General features: G+C 41.2%; 2 protein-coding genes across 8 annotated transcripts in view; one reads left to right on the top strand and one right to left on the bottom strand.

The window, feature by feature from the left end:
* The first annotated feature begins 2525 nt into the window (after window positions 1–2525).
* bbs10 (Bardet-Biedl syndrome 10) lies at window positions 2526–22175 on the top strand. Of its 6 annotated transcripts, none has more exons than XM_061894762.1 (6): window positions 2526–2614; window positions 9729–10177; window positions 10252–11196; window positions 11278–11765; window positions 11858–11981; window positions 21703–22175. In XM_061894762.1, exons 2-5 carry the CDS (start codon window positions 9987–9989, stop codon window positions 11950–11952), a joined length of 1719 nt encoding a protein of 572 aa, XP_061750746.1. In that variant the 5' UTR covers window positions 2526–2614; window positions 9729–9986; the 3' UTR covers window positions 11953–11981; window positions 21703–22175. The 6 variants fall into 6 exon arrangements, with proteins under 6 accessions (XP_061750746.1, XP_061750747.1, XP_061750742.1 ...); XM_061894763.1 differs by lacking the exon at window positions 21703–22175 and adding an exon at window positions 14325–16280; XM_061894758.1 differs by having other exon boundaries at window positions 11278–11981; window positions 21703–22174.
* Window positions 15230–24599, bottom strand: part of cd9a (CD9 molecule a) — a 36701-nt gene continuing 27331 nt past the window's right edge. For both annotated transcript variants that reach the window (XM_061894764.1, XM_061894765.1), the window contains exons 4-8: window positions 23350–23424; window positions 23114–23215; window positions 17692–17781; window positions 17331–17414; window positions 15230–17261 (exon numbers count right to left, since the gene is read on the bottom strand). In XM_061894764.1, coding sequence (XP_061750748.1) covers window positions 17196–17261; window positions 17331–17414; window positions 17692–17781; window positions 23114–23215; window positions 23350–23424 — 417 coding nt within the window. In that variant the 3' untranslated portion in view covers window positions 15230–17195. The remainder of the gene's footprint in view (window positions 17262–17330; window positions 17415–17691; window positions 17782–23113; window positions 23216–23349; window positions 23425–24599) is intronic.

Raw genomic sequence — 24599 nt, forward strand, 5'->3', positions numbered from 1 at the left:
GACGCCAATATTTTTACACAAATGCCATTTAATTGTCAAAGTGTCATCCAGAAGCGTTTTTAAACATTTTACTTGAACAGTTTTATCTAAAGTTCTTTCAGACTGTATTTTGGAGAGAAATGTGCCAGCAAGCTCACTGATTTTCGTATGTATTGACCTGATCACTGACATCTATAACGGTTAGGGCAGGGGTCTACAACCCGCGGATCTGGAACCGCATGGATCTCTTTCATGCCACCGCCGTGGCTCCCTTTGACTTTGAAACAAGATGTCAACAAATGATGGCTACTTAATTTAAGGGGCCCCAAAACTATGGCCCTCGGGCTGGATCCGGCCCACTAGTGTCCAAAATCCGGCCCCCAGTAAGTCCCAAGATATATTTATATTTTTAATTGTATTTTTTTATTTTTTACATTTTTTAAAAATCTGTCCTTTCTAATCCATTTTCTACCGCTTGTTACCCTGCGTGTTTCCTAGCCGCTCAGGTAAATCATATTGTCTAAAAATGCATTTTCCCATCAATAAGGTGACATCATCGCGCTCGGAATATATATATATATATATATATATATATATATATATATATATATATATATATATATATATATATATATATAAATATATACACACATACAAACCCTGTTTCCATATGAGTTGGGAAATTGTGTTAGATGTAAATATAAACGGAATACAATGATTTGCAAATCCTTTTCAACCCACATTCAATTGAATGCACTACAAAGACAAGATATTTGATGTTAAAACTCATAAACTTGTAATTTAACAGTTGTTATTATGGAGAGTTCTGGGATTTTGTCATAAGAAAATCAAACATTTTAATATATTGTCGATCAAAATGTATGTCACAGCCCTTAAGCGTCATCTCTTGCTGCAATGGACAGGTCAAACAAGAGAAACATTTTATTTATTTGCATTTTTTAAAATTTGCTTTCATAAACGAAAAGCTTATTGTTTTCACTTTTTAATCAAATTAAGTATGCCGCGGTTGTATACCTTCAGTATATTGGAGTGAGTTGTTTTTGTTTAATTCATTAATAAGAGAAGGACCAGTGTATCTTTTTTCTAGTGTTCAAAATAATTTACTGATTTTTTTCGTTATACCCACAAATGAAATGTGAGTCGTATTTTGTCAAATGTTTGATTTCATAAACTTTATAGCATCAGTGGAACGAAATTCTAATCAACCAATGCAATCAATGTTTATTTATATAGCCTTAAATCACAAGTGTCTCAAAGGGCTGCACAAACCACAACAACATCCTCGGTAGAGCCCACAAAAGGGCAAGGAAAAACTCACCCTAGTGGGACGTCGACAATGATGACTATGAGAAACCTTGGAGAGGACCGCATATGTCTGATCAACACATAAGTCAATAACATCAACAGAACTTACCTTTGTGATTTTGTTGACTTTATTGTTGGAAATGCATCTGCTTTGAGTGTCGCAGGGTATCCATACATCTCTGTGCCATGTCTGTTGTAGCATCGCCGGTAAAATGTGCAGACGAGGGACTTTCGGATCTTTTGACACTGGAGCAATTTAAATCCGTCGATTGGTAAGTGTTTGTTTGGCATTAAATGTGGGTGGAGGGAAAGGCTGGATGCAAATATAGCTACAAATGAGGCATAACGATGCAATATCTATATACAGCAAGCCTAAATAGCATGTTAGCATCGATTAATATGCCGTGCTAATTGATGCACACTCCACGTAAGTCAACTTGAATCCGTCCCTGATCGTGTTGTTACACCCTCCGACAACACACCGACGGGGCATGAGGTCTCCAAGGTACGTAAAACAGTCGAAAAAACGGAAAATAACAGAGCTGATTAGACTCGATGTTTGTAATGTGTTTGAGAAAATGGTGGATTGGCTACCCCGAGAGCGAATAATAGAAAGGCATTTAATTTGCCAAAATTCACCCATTTAGAGTTTGGAAATCGGTAAAAAAAAATATAAGGTATTTTTTCTGCAACATCAAGGTATATGTTGACGCTTACATAGGTCTGGTGATAATGTTCCCCTTTAAGGGGCTTTGGGTTAAGCCGGTAAATAGTTTGTACGGTCAGAACAAATTGCATGATTAATCTATGTGTATATGATCAATGCCAACATTTTAGTAATTTACATTTTGATAGTCCTATAAAGAAAATGTCAATGTTTTATTTTAGTATTATATTACATTAGACATGCACCTGGGGATAGGTTGATTGGCAACACTAAAATTGGCCCTAGTGTGTGAATGTGAGTGTGAATGTTGTCTGTCTATCTGTGTTGGCCCTGCGATGAGGTGGCGACTTGTCCAGGGTGTACCCCGCCTTCCGCCCGATTGTAGCTGAGATAGGCGCCAGCGCCCCCCGCGACCCCGAACGGGAATAAGCGGCAGAAAATGGATGGATGGATGGATAAATAGAAATCACAAAAAATGTACGTTATATTCCCACAGCCAAGTGCCTGACATATTTAAAATAGAATTGAATGACAACTCATACCGCCAGACACTAGATAGCGGTAGAGTCTCTGCGCACGCGCCACGACAAGCAAAGAAGCCCCGTCTCCAGGATACAGAGGGAAGCTTTCGAGTGCATCACGGTGAGTTTTCTTTTATGTTTTCCTGCGTAGAATAAGCGTCCCTGCATGTGTCTTTTAGACCGATAGAAAGCGTCTCTTGTTGTGCCCTGACAGGACCATAGAGTAGCTAGCGAGAATCCCCGTTTCAGTCAATGTAGCAATGGCAATGCTAGCAGATGCTAACAGCTTTTACTTTGCTCTTATCTAGTCTCATGGGCGACTTTTTGCTGAAATGTGCTTGTTTGAATCGTTTATGAATACAGTTGCTATATTGTTCTATTAGTATAACTTTTAAAAACATTGCTGCGTTTTAGTGATATGCTCATTATCTGCATATGTGTAGGATAGCCAACTTCTAGGGATAATCTACCGTTTTTTTTTTTATTTTACCAAGCCATCCATCTATTTTATACCGCTTGTCCCTTTCGGGGTCGCGGTGGGTGCTGGAGCCTCGCTTATATTTGTGTGAAATGAGTTGTATACTAGCCGCAAAGGCTGAATGGAAACTGTAGTGGATGTCCCTTATGGGCATTCGGAGTTCGTATGTATGTTCGGAGCATGCGCAGTTGGTTCAGTAAAGTTGGCAACACTGTTTTTGTTGTTGTTGTTGTTTTTCGTTATGTTTTTTCTTTCTTAGGGAGGGATGAGGATGGTAATGAATTTGTTATGCAATACTCATACATAATGCCTTTATAGGGTGTTAGGTTGATTCATTATAAAAAGTGATGCTTATTTATCCATCCATTTTCTACCGCTTATTCCCTTTCGGGGTCGCTGGCGCCTATCTCAGCTACAATCGGGCAGAAGGCGGGGTACACCATGGACAAGTCGCCACCTCATCGCAGGTCCAACACAGATAGACAGACAACATTCACACTCACATTCACACAGTAGGGCCAATTTAGTGTTGCCAATCAACCTATCCCCAGGTGCATGTCTTTGGAAGTGGGAGTACCCGGAGGGAACCCACGCATTCACGGGGAGAACATGCAAACTCCACACAGAAAGATCCCAAGCCTGGATTTGAACCCAGGACTGCAGGACCTTCGTATTGTGAGGCAGACGCACTAACCCCTCTGCCACCGTGAAGCCCAAAGCTTACAGCACCTGGTATTCCCAGGCGGTCTCCCATCCAAGTACTAAACAGGCCCGACCCTGCTTAGCTTCCGAGATCGGGCGTATTTCCTTGAATTGCCGCAGGGCATATAGTTTGCGCCTGCCTTGAATTACTGCCGGGTCAAACTCGCTTCCCAAAATAATTAGCGCATGCTTAGTATTACCGCCTGGTCAAACTTGTGACATCACGAGTGACACTTCCCCTTTCATCATTTTCAAAAGGGAAGAGGCTGATTTCAACACCAGTAATTTGAAATCGCATACAGCGAAGAAGATTAAGAGCTATTCAGTATTATTTAAGGTCCAAGCTTACATCACAGTAAAAATTTTACTGCATGCCTTTGGTAAGTGCCGGAGTGAGAAGAGGTTTTAAAATAATTAGCGCATGCTTACTTTTAGCGCATGCCTTTGGTAAGCGCAGGAGTCCATCCATCCATCCATCATCTTCCGCTTATCCGAGGTCGGGTCGCGGGGGCAACAGCCTAAGCAGGGAAACCCAGACTTCCCTCTCCCCAGCCACTTCGTCTAGCTCTTCCCGGGGGATCCCGAGGCGTTCCCAGGCCAGCTGGGAGACATAGTCTTCCCAACGTGTCCTGGGTCTTCCCCGTGGCCTCCTACCGGTTGGACGTGCCCTAAACACCTCCCTAGGGAGGCGTTCGGGTGGCATCCTGACCAGATGCCCGAACCACCTCATCTGGCTCCTCTCGATGTGAAGGAGCAGCGGCTTTACTTTGAGTTCCTCCCGGATGGCAGAGCTTCTCACCCTATCTCTAAGGGAGAGCCCCGCCACACGGCGGAGGAAACTCATTTCGGCCGCTTGTACCCGTGATCTTATCCTTTCGGTCATGACCCAAAGCTCATGACCATAGGTGAGGATGGGAACGTAGATCGACCGGTAAATTGAGAGCTTTGCCTTCCGGCTCAGCTCCTTCTTCACCACAACGGACCGGTACAACGTCCGCATTACTGAAGACGCCGCACCGATCCGCCTGTTGATCTCACGATCCACTCTTCCCTCACTCGTGAACAAGACTCCTAGGTACTTGAACTCCTCCACTTGGGGCAGGGTCTCCTCCCCAACCCGGAGATGGCACTCCACCCTTTTCCGGGCGAGAACCATGGACTCGGACTTGGAGGTGCTGATTCTCATTCCGGTCGCTTCACACTCGGCTGCGAACCGATCCAGCGAGAGCTGAAGACCCCGGTCAGATGAAGCCATCAGGACCACATCATCTGCAAAAAGCAGAGACCTAATCCTGCGGTTACCAAACCGGAACCCCTCAACGCCTTGACTGCGCCTAGAAATTCTGTCCATAAAAGTTATGAACAGAATCGGTGACAAAGGACAGCCTTGGCGGAGTCCAACCCTCACTGGAAATGTGTTCGACTTACTGCCGGCAATGCGGACCAAGCTCTGGCACTGATCGTACAGGGAACGGACCGCCACAATAAGACAGTCCGATACCCCATACTCTCTGAGCACTCCCCACAGGACTTCCCGAGGGACACGGTCGAATGCCTTCTCCAAGTCCACAAAGCACATGTAGACTGGTTGGGCAAACTCCCATGCACCCTCAAGAACCCTGCCGAGAGTATAGAGCTGGTCCACAGTTCCACGACCAGGACGAAAACCACACTGTTCCTCCTGAATCCGAGGTTCGACTATCCGACGTAGCCTCCTCTCCAGTACACCTGAATAAACCTTACCGGGAAGGCTGAGGAGTGTGATCCCACGATAGTTGGAACACACCCTCCGGTCCCCCTTTTTGAAGAGAGGAACCACCACCCCGGTCTGCCAATCCAGAGGTACCGCCCCCGATGTCCACGCGATGCTGCAAAGTCTTGTCAACCAAGACAGCCCCACAGCATCCAGAGCCTTAAGGAACTCCGGGCGGGTCTCGTCCACCCCTGGGGCCTTGCCACCGAGGAGCTTTTTAACTACCTCAGCGACCTCAGCCCCAGAAATAGGAGAGTCCACTACAGATTCCCCAGGCACTGCTTCCTCATAGGAAGACGTGTTGGTGGGATTGAGGAGGTCTTCGAAGTATTCCTTCCACCTGTCCACAACATCCGCAGTCGAGGTCAGCAGAACACCATCCGCACCATACACGGTGTTGATAGTGCACTGCTTCCCCTTCCTGAGGCGGCGGACGGTGGTCCAGAATCGCTTCGAAGCCGTCCGGAAGTCGTTTTCCATAGCTTCCCCGAACTCTTCCCATGTCCGAGTTTTTGCCTCCGCGACCGCTGAAGCTGCACACCGCTTGGCCTGTCGGTACCTGTCCACTGCCTCCGGAGTCCTATGAGTCAAAAGGACCCGATAGGACTCCTTCTTCAGCTTGACGGCATCCCTCACCGCTGGTGTCCACCAGGGGGTTTTAGGATTGCCGCCCCGACAGGCACCAACTACCTTGCGGCCACAGCTCCGATCTGCCGCCTCGACAATAGAGGTGCGGAACATGGTCCACTCGGACTCAATGTCCAGCACCTCCCTCGTGACATGTTCAAAGTTCTTCCGGAGGTGGGAATTGAAACTTTGTCTGACAGGAGACTCTGCCAGACGTTCCCAGCAGACCCTCACAATGCGTTTGGGCCTCCCAGGTCTGTCCGGCATCCTCCCCCACCATCGCAGCCAACTCACCACCAGGTGGTGATCGGTAGAAAGCTCCGCCCCTCTCTTCACCCGAGTGTCCATAACATGAGGCCGCAAATCCGATGACACAACTACAAAGTCGATCATGGAACTGCGGCCTAGGGTGTCCTGGTGCCAAGTGCACATATGGACACCCTTATGTTTGAACATGGTGTTCGTTATGGACAAACTGTGACGAGCACAAAAGTCCAATAACAAAACACCACTCGGGTTCAGATCCGGGCGGCCATTCTTCCCAATCACGCCTCTCCAGGTTTCACTGTCGTTGCCAACGTGAGCGTTGAAGTCTCCCAGTAGGACAAGGGAATCACCCGGGGGAGCACTTTCCAGTACTCCCTCGAGCGTTCCCAAAAAGGGTGGGTACTCTGAACTGCTGTTTGGTGCATAAGCACAAACAACAGTCAGGACCCGTCCCCCCACCCGAAGGCGGAGGGAGGCTACCCTTTCGTCCACCGGGTTAAACTCCAACGTACAGGCTTTGAGTCGGGGGGAAACAAGAATTGCCACCCCAGCCCGTCGCCTCTCACTGCCGGCAACGCCAGAGTGGAAGAGGGTCCAATCCCTCTCGAGAGAAGTGGTTCCAGAGCCCTCGCTGTGCGTCGAAGTGAGTCCGACTATATCCAGCCGGAATTTCTCGACTTCGCGCACTAGCTCAGGCTCTTTCCCCCCCAGTGACGTGACGTTCCATGTCCCAAGAGCTAGCTTCTGTAGCCGAGGATCGGACCGCCAAGTGCCCTGCCTTCGGCTGTCGCCCAGCTCACAATGCACCCGACCTCTATGGCCCCTGCTATGGGTGGTGAGCCCATTGGAGGGGTGACCCACGTTGCCTCTTCGGAGTGAGAAGAGGTTTTAAATTAATTAGCGTCTGGCGGCAATTCAAGGAAATACAGTACATTAAAATGATTGTTCATTCCTTGTTGTACATTAAGGAAGGGGGAGATGCACTGCAGTGGTTCTCAAATGGGGGTATGCGTACCCCTGGGGGTACTTGACGGTATGCCAAGGGTTACGTGAGATTTTAAGAAAATATTCTAAAAATAGCAACAATTCAAAAATCCTTTATAAACCTACTCAGTGGCCTACTGGTTAAGAGTGTCCGCCCTGAGATCGGTAGGTTGTGAGTTCAAACCCCGCTGGAGTCATACCAAAGACTACAAAAATGGGACCCATCACCTCCCTGCTTGGCACTCAGCATCAAGGGTTTGAATTGGGGGTTAAATCACCACAAATGATTCCTGGGCGCGGCACAGCTGTTGCCCACTGCTCCCCTCACCTCCCAGGGGGTAAACAAGGGGATGGGTCAAATGCATAGGACAAATTTCACCACACCTAGTGTGTGTGTGACAGACAATCATTGGTACTTTAACTTTAAATATATATTTATTGGATAATACTTCAACAAAATATAATTGTAAGTTCATAAACTGTAAAAAGAATTCCAACAATGCAATATATAGTGTTGACAGCTCGATTTTTTGTGGACATGTTCCATAAATATTGATTTTAAGGATTTCTTTTTTTGTGAAGAAATGTTTAGAATTAAGTTCATGGATCCAGATGGATCTCTATTACAATCCCCAAAGAGGGCACTTTACGGTGATGATTACTTCTATGTGTAGAAATCTTTATTTATAATTGAATCACTTGTTTATTTTTCAACAAGCTTTTAGTTATTTTTATATCTTTTTTTCCAAATAGTTCAGGAAAGACCACTACAAATGAGCCATATTTTGCACTGTTATACAATTTAATAAATCAGAAACTAATGACATAGTGCTGTATTTTACTTCTTTCTCTTTTTTTGAACCCAAAATGCTTTGCTCTCATTAGGGGGTAAATGAATTAAAAACATGTTCACATGGGGTACATCACTGAAAAAAGGTTGAGCACCACTGATGTAGTGAATGTCTCTTATGGCCATCCGTAGTTGTGTATGTATGTGTGGAGCATGCGCAGTTTGTTCAGTAAAGTTTACATGTAGTGCGTGTCTAATTTCTACAAGAATAACTGGACACTTTCAGAAGAGTCCATTTGCTTTGATGTTTGGATCTTTTTAGGACCATGGTAATCCACACACACATATTGTCAGACACAATTAGATGCGCAACCGCCCGAGTGCAGCTGAGATAGGCTCCAGCGACCCCTAACGGGACAAGCGGTAAAAAATGGATGGATGGATGGATGGAAAAAAACATGGGAAAATCATTTTTTGATAATCAATGTTTTTGTGCAAAATAACAAAATTAACTGACGTCAAAAGAGCCACATCTGGCTCTAGAGCCATAGGTTCCCTACCCCTGGTTTAACCTAAGAGAAACAAAATAAACATTCTTAAACATACATCCCTCTTGTCTAACAGTATACATTTAGTGTGGATCATTATGATAGTGAAGGGGTCTCCAACTTTTATTTGTGTGAGAACTATTTCAACCAAAAGAAAGGAGAGGTGAGATTATATGACTAGCAATGGCTACAAGTAAATTAAATCACCTGTGGCCATCGTCTTTATGCTATATTGCAAACATTTGCCATTGAATAGAAGCATAATGTCTAAATGTAACACTTATAAACCTATTAAGTTGCAGAAAATATAATTCGACCATTTGGTGAGTTACCCTATCACCAGCTAACTGTTGGAGACCCCTGTAGTGTCACTATCATGAAGTGTAGTGTCACTAACATAAAGCTAAACAAACTATGTCAATGTTTAACAATGTAAATACACAATTAGTGTTTTGGGGACAAGATATCATTATTTTAACAACAACAACAAGACACTTCTAAAAAAGTTAGCACGTACCTCCAGGTGTGAAAACCACATCATGTAACTCAGAAAAAAAGTGATCTGCGAATTTCCCAATTTGCGTCTATTTTGGAAAAAAATGTAGCCTGATTGCCAGAAGCTTGGCAAATCAGCAGCTAAGGCAAGACAAACAAATGCCAGAAAAGTCTAATTGCAATGGGTTTGACAGGGCAGTAATCGGACACGCTGGCATTGATTGGTTAAACCTCGGCCTGCAGCATACTTTAGTCAAAGCTGTATTTAATGAAATTCATTGAAATTTTACGGACTAATTTTTATTCTCCCGGAATAAAAATACAGAACAAAGTGCATCTCTTATAGCGCTATTCGAAACGCATACTTTTGTCTTTAAAAACAAGACAGGATTCCGTTTTTAAGGATCGATCGGCAACCCTACATGCAGTATGTATAAAAGACAACCGTTCAGTACATTTGTGTTTTGAACAATGAATGGCCGGTAGGGCTTTTCCTTTCCAGTGTTATGATAGTAATAATAATACAAATGGATTGGCTTTTCAATTTCTAGATACTGAGAGTGCTTTACACTTATTGTTTTCACTCCACAGCAAGACACTTGTGGTGAAAAGCTACATCCATAACCACATCCGCCCTGAGGAAAAGGTGGCCACAGATGCGTGCCAAAAGCCTCTCTGACCACACATTTCTCTACCAGTAAAGGCGACATTGAAGGCAGGGTTGTTAAAGCAACTTTCCCAAGGACACAAAGGAAGAGTGACTTAGATAGATGGAAAGAGCGAGGTTTGAATGGCCAATGCTCCAGTTACTGGATGACCTGCTCTACCTCCTGAGCCAAGTGTACAGTGATGCAACAAGTGCAGCGTCTTCACCTGAACCATGTCCTGCAAACCGTGTGCGCGCTGGAAGCCGTCGTCCTACGCAGCTTCGGCCCTGAGGGAGGACAGGTGCTCTTCACCCGAGACACTGGACAAGCAATGTTGAGCCGCAGCGGCACACGTATTCTCACAGCACTTCGACTGGAGCACCCACTAGCTAGGTAACACAGGCATGATCTTTCATAAATGTTCCTATTGTCTTGTGTGTGATTATGTAATGCCTATTTCATTGCAGGGCGGTGGTGGAGTGTATACGCAAACACAGCGGGAAAACGGGGGATGGTTCAAAATCCTTTATGCTTCTGGTGGCATCATTATTACGAGCCATACATATCGCAGCCTCTAAAGAGCCAAATGTATCACACAATTATAAGTCTAGAGCAGCAGCAGAGTCTGCCACTGCAACACGCTTGGCTGACCAAATGCTGGGATTCGCATTGGAGAAACTGGAGGATCTCATCACTGTTGTAGTGGCCCCTCATGGATTCTGTCTTTTGGCCAATGATTTATCTGCCAACGCTCTGACCGACTGTGACAACGTTCAAAAGTTGCTCGTATCTTTTTTCCGTACGCGCTTGGGTTGTAGCCACTGTGACCTAATGGGTGAACTCATTCGCAAACTGCTCACCAACTGGAGATGTTTGACTTTTTTATCATTAGAGTTTCTGAACGACAACTTCCCTGCATTGCATACGGCTGTGTTAGGCTTTCCTGTCAGTTGTTCTCGCTTGGTTGAGGGACAAGTCATCCACAGGGACTTTGCAACACCCCACAGTAACATTTCCCATATTCCGGTTAAAGCGGTTATTTTTACCATACCCCTGCAACCAAAGTTGGTGTACACAGAAGATGTGCTGGAGCTCGGGAAACAAACGATGGAGGATCATGACAGGAGTATTTTGTGCTTTAGCTCCTGGGCTGAAAGCTCACTGGAGTGTATGTTTGCAAACCTTCAGACTTTTGGAGTGTCTGTTCTTCTGTCTTCAGTGAAACAGTCTGACGCAGTCCTGGCTTTAGCTACACAAGCAGAGATGTGTGTCGTGGAGTGTATCAGTGAAGATGAACTGGCTCTCTTTATACACCTGAGTGGGACCACACCTGTCTCAGACTGCCAGGGGATTCAGCCTGAGCACGTTGCTTCTTTAACATTTTGCCGACCAATACTTCTAGGAGCACATAGGTTTGAAAACATTTTCTAAAAATATAATAACAGTGTTGTCCTGATCTTGGTTGTTTAATAAGAATTTTTTTTTTCCCACAGGTATGTTCATGTGGCTTTCCCGGAGTCTAATGACAAGATGGTCCAACCAAGTAGCGTTGTGATTTGCGGCCTGGCAGTAGGGCAAACAGATCAATACGCAGGTGCAATTCAGGATGTTATCCGCATGCTGTGTACAACGTGGGAGCCTTTGGATGCAGCTACAAGAATATCTGTGCAACCGGGACCATCTCCATCCTCTGTTTTGTCAGGCTGCGTCATACCTACTGGAGGAACTTTTGAGTTTCTCTTACATCACGCCCTCTTACAACATGGCCGAACCCACACCCTTTCTAATCCCACTGATACGGGTGTCCCCATTGTATGCCAGATTTTGGCAGAGGCTTTATTGTGTCTTCCTCGTCATATTTACTCGGACAATCCAAGACGTTTCCTGCTGGTTCATACACAAGTCTTAAAGAAATTGGAGGATTCCCACCTGGAGGGACTTTTTTGCAAGCCAGAGTTTGGCAAAGTACAAGAAGAGCCAAGTATGTATTCTTCATCGTCAATCAATTTTAAAACGTTATCCGGTCTTGAATCTGTCTCCTGTAAATACTATCTAATTATGGCTGTACTGCAGTGTGTCCAAAGTCTTCTCCGAGTGGACACTGTGCTGCATGTACGTTCTCACTTAAATCCCAAACCATCCAAACCCACGTATTCCTCAGACGATGAAGACTAAGGACTGGAAAGTGTTTACTCAGGTAACAATTTGAATATTTTGCACTTTATACAGTTAACCATTTTATCTTTGGGGACAACATGCCTTAAAAAGTAGAGCGGCCATCCAGAAACTTGAGTGTTCCTGGATAGAATTCAGCATTTGCCATTTTAGTCACTATTCTTTCTGTCCTTGGCAAGACACTTCACCCACCTTGCTCCCAGTGTGGTGTAAATGTAGCTATAATGGGTTTCTCAATGTAAAGCACTTGAGCCAGTAGAAAAAAGCGCTATATAAATATAACAACCTTCACTTCACATTACATCTTTGTTCATCACAGAGTACATTTATTTAAATGGCTTTTATAGATTTTCTCCTAGTAGTAGCAAAACAGCAGAGAATTGCAGGCGTCCATTAGTGGTAACATGTTTTAATGTGTTTTTTCTCCATAAATTATGACACTACTAAATATTAACAATATAGTAGCTAATGTGTGACAAACACATGTATATCAGGGGTTCTTAGCCTTTTTGACATCAGAGGGTGCACAGGGCCCACTCAAATATTAACACTAAATTAGTAATCTTACTCTTGATTTTAAGCATATTAAATAATTATATCTAACCTTACGGTTTACAACCTTGTCAGGTGAAATGAAACCATGTGTTAATCACAAGGATGATTATTCATTTAACACATAAACCTTAGGCTTAGTTAAGGCTGATTTGCAAAATAAGTACAAACCAATTACACTGCCTAAGAAATTCCCCATTAAAAAATGACAATAAATACATTTACATACAATTATGTTGTGCTAAAATAAATAAACTGAATTAATAATATGTTTTGCGACTAAACCGTCAATAAAATTTAAGTGCAAATGAAAATACATTTTCACCACTGTAGTCATTATGTTTGTACTGAAGAAACTTCTCTGACTTTAGCTCCGGGCTTCTTCTGTTTGAAATTGTCATTACTGCCACAAGTGGTGGAAAAGTGTATTACAGCTGAGTATTGCTGCAGCCCATACCGAACACAGCTGAGAAACGGATATACCCAACAATCTTAAAACAGAGCCCAGTGGTTAAGAAACACTGATGTAGTGTTTAACTTACTATGTGTCAAAGACTGTCCATTTTTAAAAATAATTTTGGGAATAAATCCACTCTGTAAGCCAGGGGTGCCCATTACGTCGATCGCGATCGACTGGTCGATATCGGAGGGTGTGTCAGTCGATCTCAAGCCAGGTATTAAAAAATATACATAAAAATGAGCAATCATCAATCATACCAAGACTTCACTTTCGTCAGTTGTTGGACATTCTCGGCACCCGAGGATCTTGTGAGATGACGCTGGCTGCTGCAAGCTCATATTTAAGAAAAAAATCACTAACAGGGCGGACGCAGAGAAACATTTTATTTCTAGAGACTCCGTACCTACTGTCAAAACTCTAAAGACCGACTGCACAGTTCCTGTCTTCACCATAAAAGACCTGTTTCATCCTGCCTGTGCTAACAAAATAAGAGTCTCAGAAAGCTAGCGTGCACAAGCTAGCAAGCTACGGACTTTGATGCCAATGTATTTCTCCCCCGCCCTCAGCGACCGCTTTCTCACTTGCTTGCCCACCCGCACTCTCACTGACGTCACTCACCTGCTGCCAGACATTAAAGGGCCACACACATATGCTACTCTCATAACAAAGTGTTTAAAAACGAGTATGCAAGTTGGACAAATGAGATGCCAAATCCAACCACTTTCATGTGGTATTGGACAGAAAGGAGGACTTTCTTTTTTCCTCCATTTGAAAATGCGGACGTTATCAGCACTACTGTCTAATTCCAATCAATGCAAGTCATCAGAATCAAATACACCAACTTATATTCTTGTCTTCATGAAAGAAAGGAATCTATGTGTGTTAAACATGCTTGTATTATCATTAAACACCATTAACTTGTAAACAAAAATGTCTCTTTCATAAATAAATATAAATTATAAATAGGAATGAGGTAGATCTCCTCGACTTGGTCAATTGAAAAGTAGCTCACCTGCAGAAAAAGTGAGGGCCCCTGCTCTAAGCATTCTAGCCAACTTCTCACTTGACATTTTCCTGAGGCGTCTTCTTGTCAGCTGACATCAGATCATTCTGTTTTGGGTTATTTTCCAGTTCTATTTTCATCAGTGTTTTTTCTCGGAAATGCAGCGAGCAACATTTAGCGCTACTGTCTCTTTAATGCCATGTTATGTAGGAGGGAGGTAGAGCCTCAATAGTGTTGTTATTGTATTAGTTTTTTGGGGGCAGTTTTACCAGAACTAGACTTGTGTTTGTGAAAGGAAAAGCAAAAAGCATTTCTGAAGACTCTTCTGACGGACTATTATTCTTTTACAGTAATTCCTCGTTTATGGCTGTTTGGGGCCTGACCGTCGTCGTAAATGAATACAGCAAAGTAGGAATTATTTCTTATAAATCAATTTTTTTTTTATAGCCACAAAATAAAACCTTTCTACAACCTTCGAAATTTTTTTACATTATGCGATCCCTCAAGACATGAAAAAACACCCATGTACTTTATGCTCATTTATTTCAATATAGTAATGCTGTTTAAAGCTAAGCCAATCAGTGCCTACAACACTGTATATTATGCTCTGATTGGTTTGATATTTTTAGTTAATTTAACAATTTTAATACTTTGAAAATGCTTAAATTTATCATGATCCATAAAATGTTTGAACTATGTTATTTGCCTGTGCTTAGAATCAGTTGTTTTTGTCAGTTTTTCGGTTTGGTCTCTGTTTTGAAGCATCTTCACTCTCTGCACACCTTTTCATTTTTTTTGTCCTATTTAGATATACCTAGTTTCCCTCTTTCAGTGCTGGATCATTGTACTTCATAGTTTGTTTCGTGTGCTTGTGTTCTGTTTAATTCTGTTCCTGCATAGCTTTCCCTATGCTTCCAGTGCACTTCCCAGCTGCTCCATATCTTTTGCTTGAATATACTTTTACCTGAATATCGTCTGCTGTCTTTTTTTTTTAAATATATTTGTATACTGGGTAGTTATACATGCTGTGTTGACCTTTCAAAGGAAAATTATATTCAAATGTCAAGCAACTCATTAATCTACTGTACAGAATGTGAACTTCCTTTTGTTTTGGTAGTGTTTATTTTGGCCCGTCTTCTCTCTAAAGTTCTCATTATGTCTTGTGGTTTTTTCAACACTTCTCTTCCTTATCTCATTTTTCTTGCCTCTTTTCTCCGTAACCGGCACAAAACAAATAGAGAACAACACATTGTCATTAATTTAAGCATTCCTCTTTATAATCAGCGTTATCTGTAGTGAGAGTCTGAGGGCAAAGGCCAGAAAGAGAAGTGGGCCAGGACCCGGCTGTCAACAACCAAATCACTGCATGCTTCCCCTTTGCTTAATCAGACACACACTAGATCCAGTCATCACAGGGAGTTTTTTTTTATCAAGTCGCGTCATCAACAAGTACAAAAACGGCCCATAGCTGCGTCTTGTGCTTTAAATCAAACATGAGTTACACACATACGGTCCACCCATAAAACAAATATGGCGCCGCCTCCAAGATCGTTCCTCATGAAATGTAATGCAGTACTCGGAACAAGTCAGATCAGAACAACAACTAAATCCATTTTGATTTATTTGGCTCTAGAAATGGTGTGTGTGTGTGTGTGTGTGTGTGTGTGTGTGTGCACACGTGCGTGAGTGTATTGTATAAATGAACCAAAGATGTGTAAAATGATGTTTGAAAATACTTAAAATCACATCCAAATGTAATGTGTAATACATCCAAGAACAGTGTAATACATATATATATATGTATATATATATATATTTGACAGGAAAAACAATAATAACAAGTGAAAAAACATGAAGGCATTTAAAAAAAGTTGACCGCATGTCAGAAATGAGCTGGGATGCCTCTTATTAAATTCTACATTACAAAAATATTACCAATTTAGTGTTCCATTGGCTAAAAATCAATTCAATCATGTATTTGGCTTTTTTTGAAGAGGTGTTTTTTTGGCTGTGGTACTTAACTCCTCTTGCCAATAGGGTGGCCCAACATGAACAACAGCATGTGATCAATACACAACAAGATGATCTTTTGTAAAGATCATTTGCATTACGCAAGCACTAGATTCATTCAAATGACCTTTAAAGGGGGAATGCACTTTTTTTGTGGAATTTTGCCTATCATTCAAAATCCTTATGTAAGACAATAACACAGGTTTTTCTTTTTTATGCATTTTGAGTCCCAAAATCCTGCCAGTACAATGTGGCTAACAATGGAGCTAATGGAGGAACACTTTTTTAACCATAAAGCCCTTTTAAAAAATGTCTAAAAACCGCCAACAATATTCCATTTACATCTCGTGACCTGAATGTTAAGCCATATTGTTATTATAAGCCCTAATACAAACAAACTATTTTTAGCAGCACCGTGATCACGGACTGCAAACTAGCTTAGGTGAGTTAGTGAAAGTTAATTCTGCATTACAAATCATGCCTCTTCATTCTCTCCAATGCAAACCAAGAAGTTGGTCTGCATTGGACGGTCACCTTATACCCGGAGATGGCGAGAAAGACAGGAAATGACGCTTATTCGCGGCACTTTTTTTTTTAATCCCTTTTTGAGGATTACGATGAATTCTTCATTCAAACGGGAGTCTATAAAAGTCACATCAGTGTGCATCCCAGTGAGAGCAGACATTGTTCAGTAAGTGATAGTTTTATCATGCTCAAAGTTTGTAAATGTTGTTCAGTACTTAGCAATACTGCTACATGATGCTTAGTATGCTGCTATTGTATGCTTAAAATAATCAAAATACATAAATATTACAAGGTATTAGAAATTACATTTATACTTACAGTGTGTATATAAAACAATGATGGAAGTTTTTTTTACAGCGCTTTATAGGCGGAATAAATTGAAACCACATTATGGCTGTTGTTAGCTGACTTTTGCTAGCATTAAAAGAAAAATGTGTGTTTTTGTCTAATGGTTGTGAACAATAAGCAAAATTCCCAAAAAGAGCAAGTTCTCTTTAAAGCGATACATTTCTAGCTCACATTCTCACTGAGGCATAGGTGGCACCATTCTATAGCTGGGCCTGACAACTACACAGACCCTCTTGAACAAGCAAGCAGTGATTCTATTGGCAGTGGGGAGCCATGTGACTTTAGGAATGACATCATGCAACATTAATGAGGCCTCCATGATGCGTACTTAGCGGGTGTCACACCACCTCCCGAGACCTCCTGATGGCGCAGCACAGGAGCATGCTAAAGATCATCCCAAACACCTGCAAGAGATATCGAATGAGTTGCGTACCTCCCCATTTGAGTTACACCAACAATCCGTGAAGCATTACCATAACGATCCCGATAGTGATGCCCACTCCTCCTATGATGTGCAGCTTAGAGTTAAACACCTCATCAATGGCGTCGGGGCAGCTCTGCGGCACACACAAAAACATTTATTTCAGCTTTTTTCCAGCCAATGCTGACACACGGGACACAAACAGGTGGAATACACGTTCCAGTAAAGCCACTGTTGCCATAGAAACCGTGGCGAGAAGGCTAATGGAATGTGTGTGGTGAACAACTTACACCATTATTATGTGTTTTGACATGTAATTATGCCAATCTCTCGCAGTGTTAAAGCATACTATGCAAGTTTTCTATCTTTTCACTGTGGATCTCATGATTTGAAACACACAGTTCTGATCATACCTTGGTAATCAGCTCCTCAAGCAGCTCTCCTCGAGGACAGGTTTCTTTGGCAGTGTCCATTACCGTGCCACTTGGACCGCAACAGCTCAGCTGTGACCATAAAATAGAAAAAAAGCATATTCATTTTATTTAATTTGTTGATGCTGTCTTCTCAGTGGTGTTGCCAGGCAACACGAGTTATTACATCCTATGCATACAAATCAAATGGCTTATGTCGTATTGAGATTTATAGCTTAGAAGTGTGGATCATGACCTTGAAAATTGATTACTCCCTGCTGTGAGACCTCCTGCTCCACCAGGCCATTTTCCCTCAGCAATAGAGCTATACCAACATGTTGGATTGATTAGGACTGTAGTTATTGCTAGTATTATATCTTTTTTGGGGTTAGAATGACACTGCAAACATTTTTCAGAGAAAAAAAGTTTAGTGCAGAGGTGTCCATTTGCGGCGCATATATATGTGTGTGTAAATATATATATATATATATATAGATAGATATATATATATATATATATCTATATATATATATCTATATATATATATATATATATATAGATAGATAGATAGATAGTACTTTATTGATTCCTTCAGGAGAGTTCCTTCAGGAAAATTAAAATTCCAGCAGCAATGTACAGAGTTGAGATCAATTTAAAAAAAGTAAATAAGGGGGGTTTAAATGAAAACAAAATAGAGAAATATTACAATAAGAATAAAAAATAAAAAGCAACAATGGGAATAAGAATATGACAAGAGAAAGTAGGCAGTAGTGACCATGTTATAAAAACGTATTGCACTGTTATTGTTTTGCATCCCCTGTCATCCTTGTACTCCCCGCCCCCCGCCCCCGGAGAGGAGTTGTACAGTCTAATGGTGTGTGGGACAAAGGAGTTTTTGAGTCTATTAGTCCTGCACTTGGGATGACGCAGTCTAGCACTGAACAGGCTCCTCTGGCTACTGATAACGCTATGCAGAGGGTGACTGGCATCATCCAGGATGCTCACTAGTTTGTCAACAGTCCTCTGCCATCGTCACCAGTGTGTGTGTGTATATATATATATATATATATATATATATATATATATATATATATACACATATATATATATATATATATATATATATATAGATATATACACACTGTATATATATCTATATATATATATATATATATATATATATATATACAGTGGGGCAAAAAAGTATTTAGTCAGCCACCGATTGTGCAAGTTCTCCCACTTAAAATGATGACAGAGGTCTGTAATTTTTCATCATAGGTACACTTCAACTGTGAGAGACAGAATGTGAAAAAAAAATCCAGGAATTCACATTGTAGGAATTTTAAAGAATTTATTTGGAAATGATGGTGGAAAATAAGTATTTGGTCAATAAAAAAATTAAACTCAATACTTTGTAATATTACCTTTGTTGGCAATAACAGAGGTCAAGCGATCACTGTAGGTCTTTACCAGGTTTGCACACACAGTAGCTAGTATTTTGGCCCATTCCTCTATGCAGATCTTCTCGAGAGCATTGATGTTTTGGGGCAGTCGCCGAGCAACACGGATTTTCAACTCCCTCCACAGATTTTCTATGGTGTTGAAGTCTGGAGACTGGCTAGGCCACTCCAGGACTTTCAAATGCTTCTAACGGAGCCACTACTTCGTTGCCCAGGCGGTGTGTTTGGGATCATTGTCATGCTGGAAGACCCAGCCACGTTTCATCTTCAAAGCTCTCACTGATGGAAGGATGTTTTGGCTCAAAATCTCACGATACATGGCCCCATTCATTCTTTCCTTATCACGGATCAGTCGTCCTGTCCCCCTTAGCAGAAAAACATCCCCAAAGCATGATGTTTCCAACCCCATGCTTCACAGTAAGTATGGTGTTCTTGGGATGCAACTCAGTATTCTTCCTCCTGAAGGATTTATTCGTCTCTCGCGGACTGGACTTCCTCTGTGTGACGGAGACATGGCTGAGAGCCGGTGAGTCCGCTCCTCTTAATGAACTTTCATCACCGGAGTGCTCTTATTTTAATTCTCCGCGGTCGTCCGGCCAAAAAGGAGGAGGATTAGCAGTTGTTTATAAAAATGACTTTAAATGCCGTTAGATCCGCCTTCAATCCTCCTTTTCAAGCTTCGAATTATGCATGTTTGAACTGGGTCTTTCTGATGTCGTCCTGTGTGCCGTCGTATATCGACCACCCAAGTACCACAAAGACTTTATAAATGACTTTTCTGAATTCCTGCCCGAAATCCTCCACAAATATGATCGTGTCCTAATTGTCGGTGATTTTAATATTCACACCTGCTGCCCAGACGAACCTTTATCCAGGAGCTTCCTGAATGTCATTGACTCTTTTAACTTTGTACAGTCTGTGTGTGGTTCCACACACAAACGCGGGCATACACTCGATTTAGTGCTCTCCTATGGTTTGTGTGTTTTTAATTTGGACATTTGCAACGCTGTGTTTTCTGATCATATGCCGATCCTGTTTGATATTCCCACTCAGTGTCCGGTTAAATTGTGCGCTCCGCCTCAACGCTCTCGCATGTTTAATTTGTTGTCTCCTGCTCTGTTCTCCTCAATTTTTTCAACTCTCTGTGATGATAATTCTGCAGCCTCTGTATGTCTGAATACCGAAGAGTTGGTTTCTGGGTTCAACTCTATTTGTTTACAAACACTGGACACGATAGCTCTTTTCAAGTGCCGCCGTTCTAAAGCCACGCCTCAGCCCTGGTTGAATGACGTCACTCGTGCAGCCAGGCGTGAATGTAGGAGAGCAGGGAGAAAATGGAAAAAGGACAGGCTGCATGTGTCCTTTGCCATTTTTAATGAAAGCCTGCTTTCCTTTCTGATGACTGTAAAAGCAGAGATGAATGTATATCTATCTCAGATTATATCTTCTAACTGTAACAACCCCAGAATTCTGTTTAAAACTATTAACATTGTCATTGATGCTCCCATATCTGTTGGTTTTGATGCTTCTTTTGAATTCTGTGACAACTGTCTCCATTTTTTCCCTGACAAAATTGTGTCACCTAGAGCCAGTTTATCCCAGCCTTCATACAGCCCTTCTGTTCCTCTGCATTTCTCTTCTGTTTTCCATCAGTTTGAGCCGGTGTCCTTTTCTTTTTTAAATGACACACATAGTCATATGAAGCCCTCTGGTTCTCCTGCAGATGCCCTCCCACCTCGCCTGTTTAAGGAAGTATTTGCTACTATTGGATCAAGTGTCCTTAACATTATCACTAGTAGACTCTCTTCTGGAAAAGTTCCAGTAGAATTTAAACATGCAGTGGTACGACCTCTACTTAAAAAAACAAGCCTCGACCCCTCTCTCCTCTCTAACCTTAGACCTATCTCTAATCTTCCATACATTTCCAAAATATTAGAGAAGGTTGTCTAAAGTCAGTTGTTGCCCATCTTAGAGGATAATGGTATCACTGGCTGAAGCTTAGCGGTGACAGAGCTTTCGCCACTGCTGCTCCCAAGCTCTGAGTGTTAGAGAAGCCTCCACTCTTCCTGTTTTTAAATCTCTCTTAAAAAAATACTTTTATTCCTTTGCTTTTAACACTGAGTGATATCCATCCTGCAATGTCACCCGTTTTACACCTGCTGTGAACCTGTTTTTATGTTTTTTTGTGATGTTCTGTTTGTGTTGTGTTGTTTGCTCGGTTCTCGTATCATCTTTTAACCTGCCCATTGTACAGCACTTTGGCTACCCCTGTGGTAAATTTTAAATGTGCTTTATAAATAAAGTTGATTTGATTTGATTTGATTCCTCCAAACAGGACGAGTTGAGTTTATACCAAAAAGTTATATTTTGGTTTCATCTGACCAAATGACATTCTCCCAATCCTCTGCTGTATCATCCATATGCTCTCTTGGCAAACTTTAGACGGCCCTGGACATGCACTGGCTTAAGAAGGGGGGCACGTCTGGCACTGCAGGATTTTATTGGATGTCGCGTAGTGTGTTACTGATGGTAACCTTTCTTACTTTGGTCCCAGCTCTCTGCAGGTCATTCACCAGGTCCCCCCGTGTGGTTCTGGGATTTTTGCTCACCGTTCTCATGATCATTTTGACCCAACGAAATGAGATCTTGCGTGGAGCCCCAGATCAAGGGAGATTATCAGTGGTTTTGTATGTCTTCCATTTTCTGATAATTGCTCCCACAATTGATTTTTTCACACCAAGTTGCTTGCCTATTGTAGATTCACTGGTCTGGTGCAGGTCTACAATTCTTTTCCTGGTGTCCTTCGACAGCTCTTTGGTCTTGGCCATAGTGGAGTTTGGAGTCTGACTGTTTGAGGCTGTGCAAAGGTGTCTTTTTTACAGATAAAAAGTTCAAACACGTTCCATTAATACAGGTAATGAGTGGAGGACAGAAGAGCTTATTAAAGAAGAAGTTACAGGTCTGTGAGAGCCAGAGATCTTCCTTGTTTGAACTGACCTAATACTTATTTTTCACCATAATTTACAAATAAATTCTTTAAAAGTCCTACATTGTGAATTCCTGAAGTCTTTTTTTCACAGGCTGTCTCTCACAGTTATATATATATATATATATATATATATATATATATATATATATATATATATATATATATATGTACGTATATATATATATATATATGTACGTATATATATATATATATATATTTATATATATATATATATATACGTACATACACACATATATACGTGTGTGTGTTTTTTTTACATATATTAACATAATGGATAAATATTTAACAGTTATAACTGAATATTAAGAGTATGTGAAACTCCTACCTTTTTTATTCTTCCTTGACAACCTCTTTAAAGCTTTGTAATCAATCAGAAATATCAAGCAGCTAAAAGTAAAACATTGATAAGTGTGGAGAGAGTGTTTTGCATCTAGCCTCGCAATGTATTTAAATGAGTGTAATTTTGAATTGTTTTATGGTGTTGGGATGTTTTTTTAATAATATCCACAAAGTTCCGTGAGCAGGTTGTGGTATGTGTGACCATGTGTGTTGACTTTTTGTGCTGGTTGATTAATTTTTCTGCACTATGACTAGGAAAGATTGTTTGGATGAGGTCATATAAGTAAGTGAAGTAGATAAGTTACACATCATGGTCATGAACACAAGATGATGGGAATATGCCACCTGTCAGACCCCTTGGTATTTAAATTTAATATGAATGCACAGCTAGGTTGATTATTAAAAATGAATTCATGCTGTCGCCTCATGGGACAAAATTAAGATGTCGGCGGGCCACATTTGGCCCGTTGGCCGGGGTTTTGGATACCCCTGCTTTGGAGTATTTGTACCATATTCGTATTTGATATACATAAATGTAGTATTGGACCCCGCGACCCCAAAAGGGACAAGCGGTAGAAAATGGATGGATGAATAAATGTATTGGAATAAAGCTCACGCCAGTTTGAATCACTCGCAGGGTCTCTCTGAGACGCTCATCACCCGTGAGCTTGTAGTTGTTGTAGGTCTGAATGTAGAATGTAGTAATGTCATCCACCACCTGCCACACAAGCATACAAATGATTAGTACATTCCCGTTGATCTTTTACTTTAGCTTTTGCCTTTTATTTTGGCAAACTCGCTCTAGTTGCATGAGAACTTGGAATGTGTGCAGACTTTACCACAGGGTGTTACCTTGCTCTGGTTGGAAAATCCCCAGATGCCAGCAGCGACTTCAATGGCGAAGATTATAAGCAGGAAGAAGAAAAACTACAGGAAGAAAAAAGGGAGTTAGAATCATCCGGCACGTGCACACGCTTGTGTGCATGGCACGCATGAACGAGGAAGGTCGTTTGAGTGGAACTGAACCTAATTTACGGTACTGAGAACCTTCCTACTTGGAGATTTAGTACAAGACGATTAAAGTTGGATGGAGGCGGGAGTGAGCCACACAGGAAGTGAACAATAGGAACACGTAAACCAACTCGCTGGCCTTGGCCTTCTTTTGAGTAAACATTGATGAAAACCGACAGGCCTTGGGGTTTCAGCACCACATTCGCTAAACTAGGCTAACAAGACACTATGGCAGGGGTCACCAACCTTTTTGAAACCAAGAGCTACTTCTTGGGTACTGATTAATGCGAAGGGCTACCAGTTTGATACACACTTAAATAAATTGCCAGAAAAAGCCAATTTGCTCAATTTACCTTTAATAAATAAATAAATAAATATATATATATATATATATATATATATATATATATATATATATATATATATATATATATATATATATATGTATAAATGGGTATTTCTTTCCGTCATTCCGTCGTACATTTTTTTTCCTTTTACGGAAGGTTTTTTGTAGGGAATAAATGATGAAAAAAACACTTAACTGAACTTTTTAAAAGAGGAGAAAACACGAAAAAAATGAATATTAAATTTTGAAACACAGTTTATGTTCAATTTCTACTCTTTAAAATTCAAAATTCAAGCGAAAAAAATGAATTAAAAAAACTAGCTAATTTGAATCTTTTTGAAAAAATAAAAAAAATACTTTATGGAACATCATTAGTAATTTTTCCTGATTAAGATTAATTTTAGAATTTTGATGACATGTTTTAAATAGGTTAAAATCCAATCTGTACTTTGTTATAATATATAACACATTGGGCCAAGCTATATTTCTAACAAAGACAAATAATTTTTTCTTCTACATTTTCCAGAACAAAAATTTTAAATGAAATAAAAAGGCTTTGAAATAAGATTTAAATCTGATTCTACAGATTTTCTAGATTTGCCAGAATAATTTTTTTGAATTTTAATCATAGTAGGTTTAAAGAAATATTTCACAAATATTCTTCGTCGAAAAAACAGAAGTTAAAATAAATAATTCCATTTTATTTTTTTTATTATTCTTTACAATAAAAAAAAATCAATTTACT

Source organism: Nerophis ophidion, linkage group LG03, assembly GCF_033978795.1.
Source record: "Nerophis ophidion isolate RoL-2023_Sa linkage group LG03, RoL_Noph_v1.0, whole genome shotgun sequence".
NCBI classification, from domain to species: domain Eukaryota; kingdom Metazoa; phylum Chordata; class Actinopteri; order Syngnathiformes; family Syngnathidae; genus Nerophis; species Nerophis ophidion.

Excerpts from the sequence above, each read along its gene's own strand:
- bbs10 (XM_061894758.1), top strand. The coding sequence starts at position 9,987 with ATGCAACAAGTGCAGCGTCTTCACCTGAACCATGTCCTGCAAACCGTG. Across the intron at positions 10,178-10,251 it reads CTGGAGCACCCACTAGCTAG|GGCGGTGGTGGAGTGTATAC; the intron begins GTAACACAGGCA and ends ATTTCATTGCAG. Across the intron at positions 11,197-11,277 it reads ATACTTCTAGGAGCACATAG|GTATGTTCATGTGGCTTTCC; the intron begins GTTTGAAAACAT and ends TTTTTCCCACAG.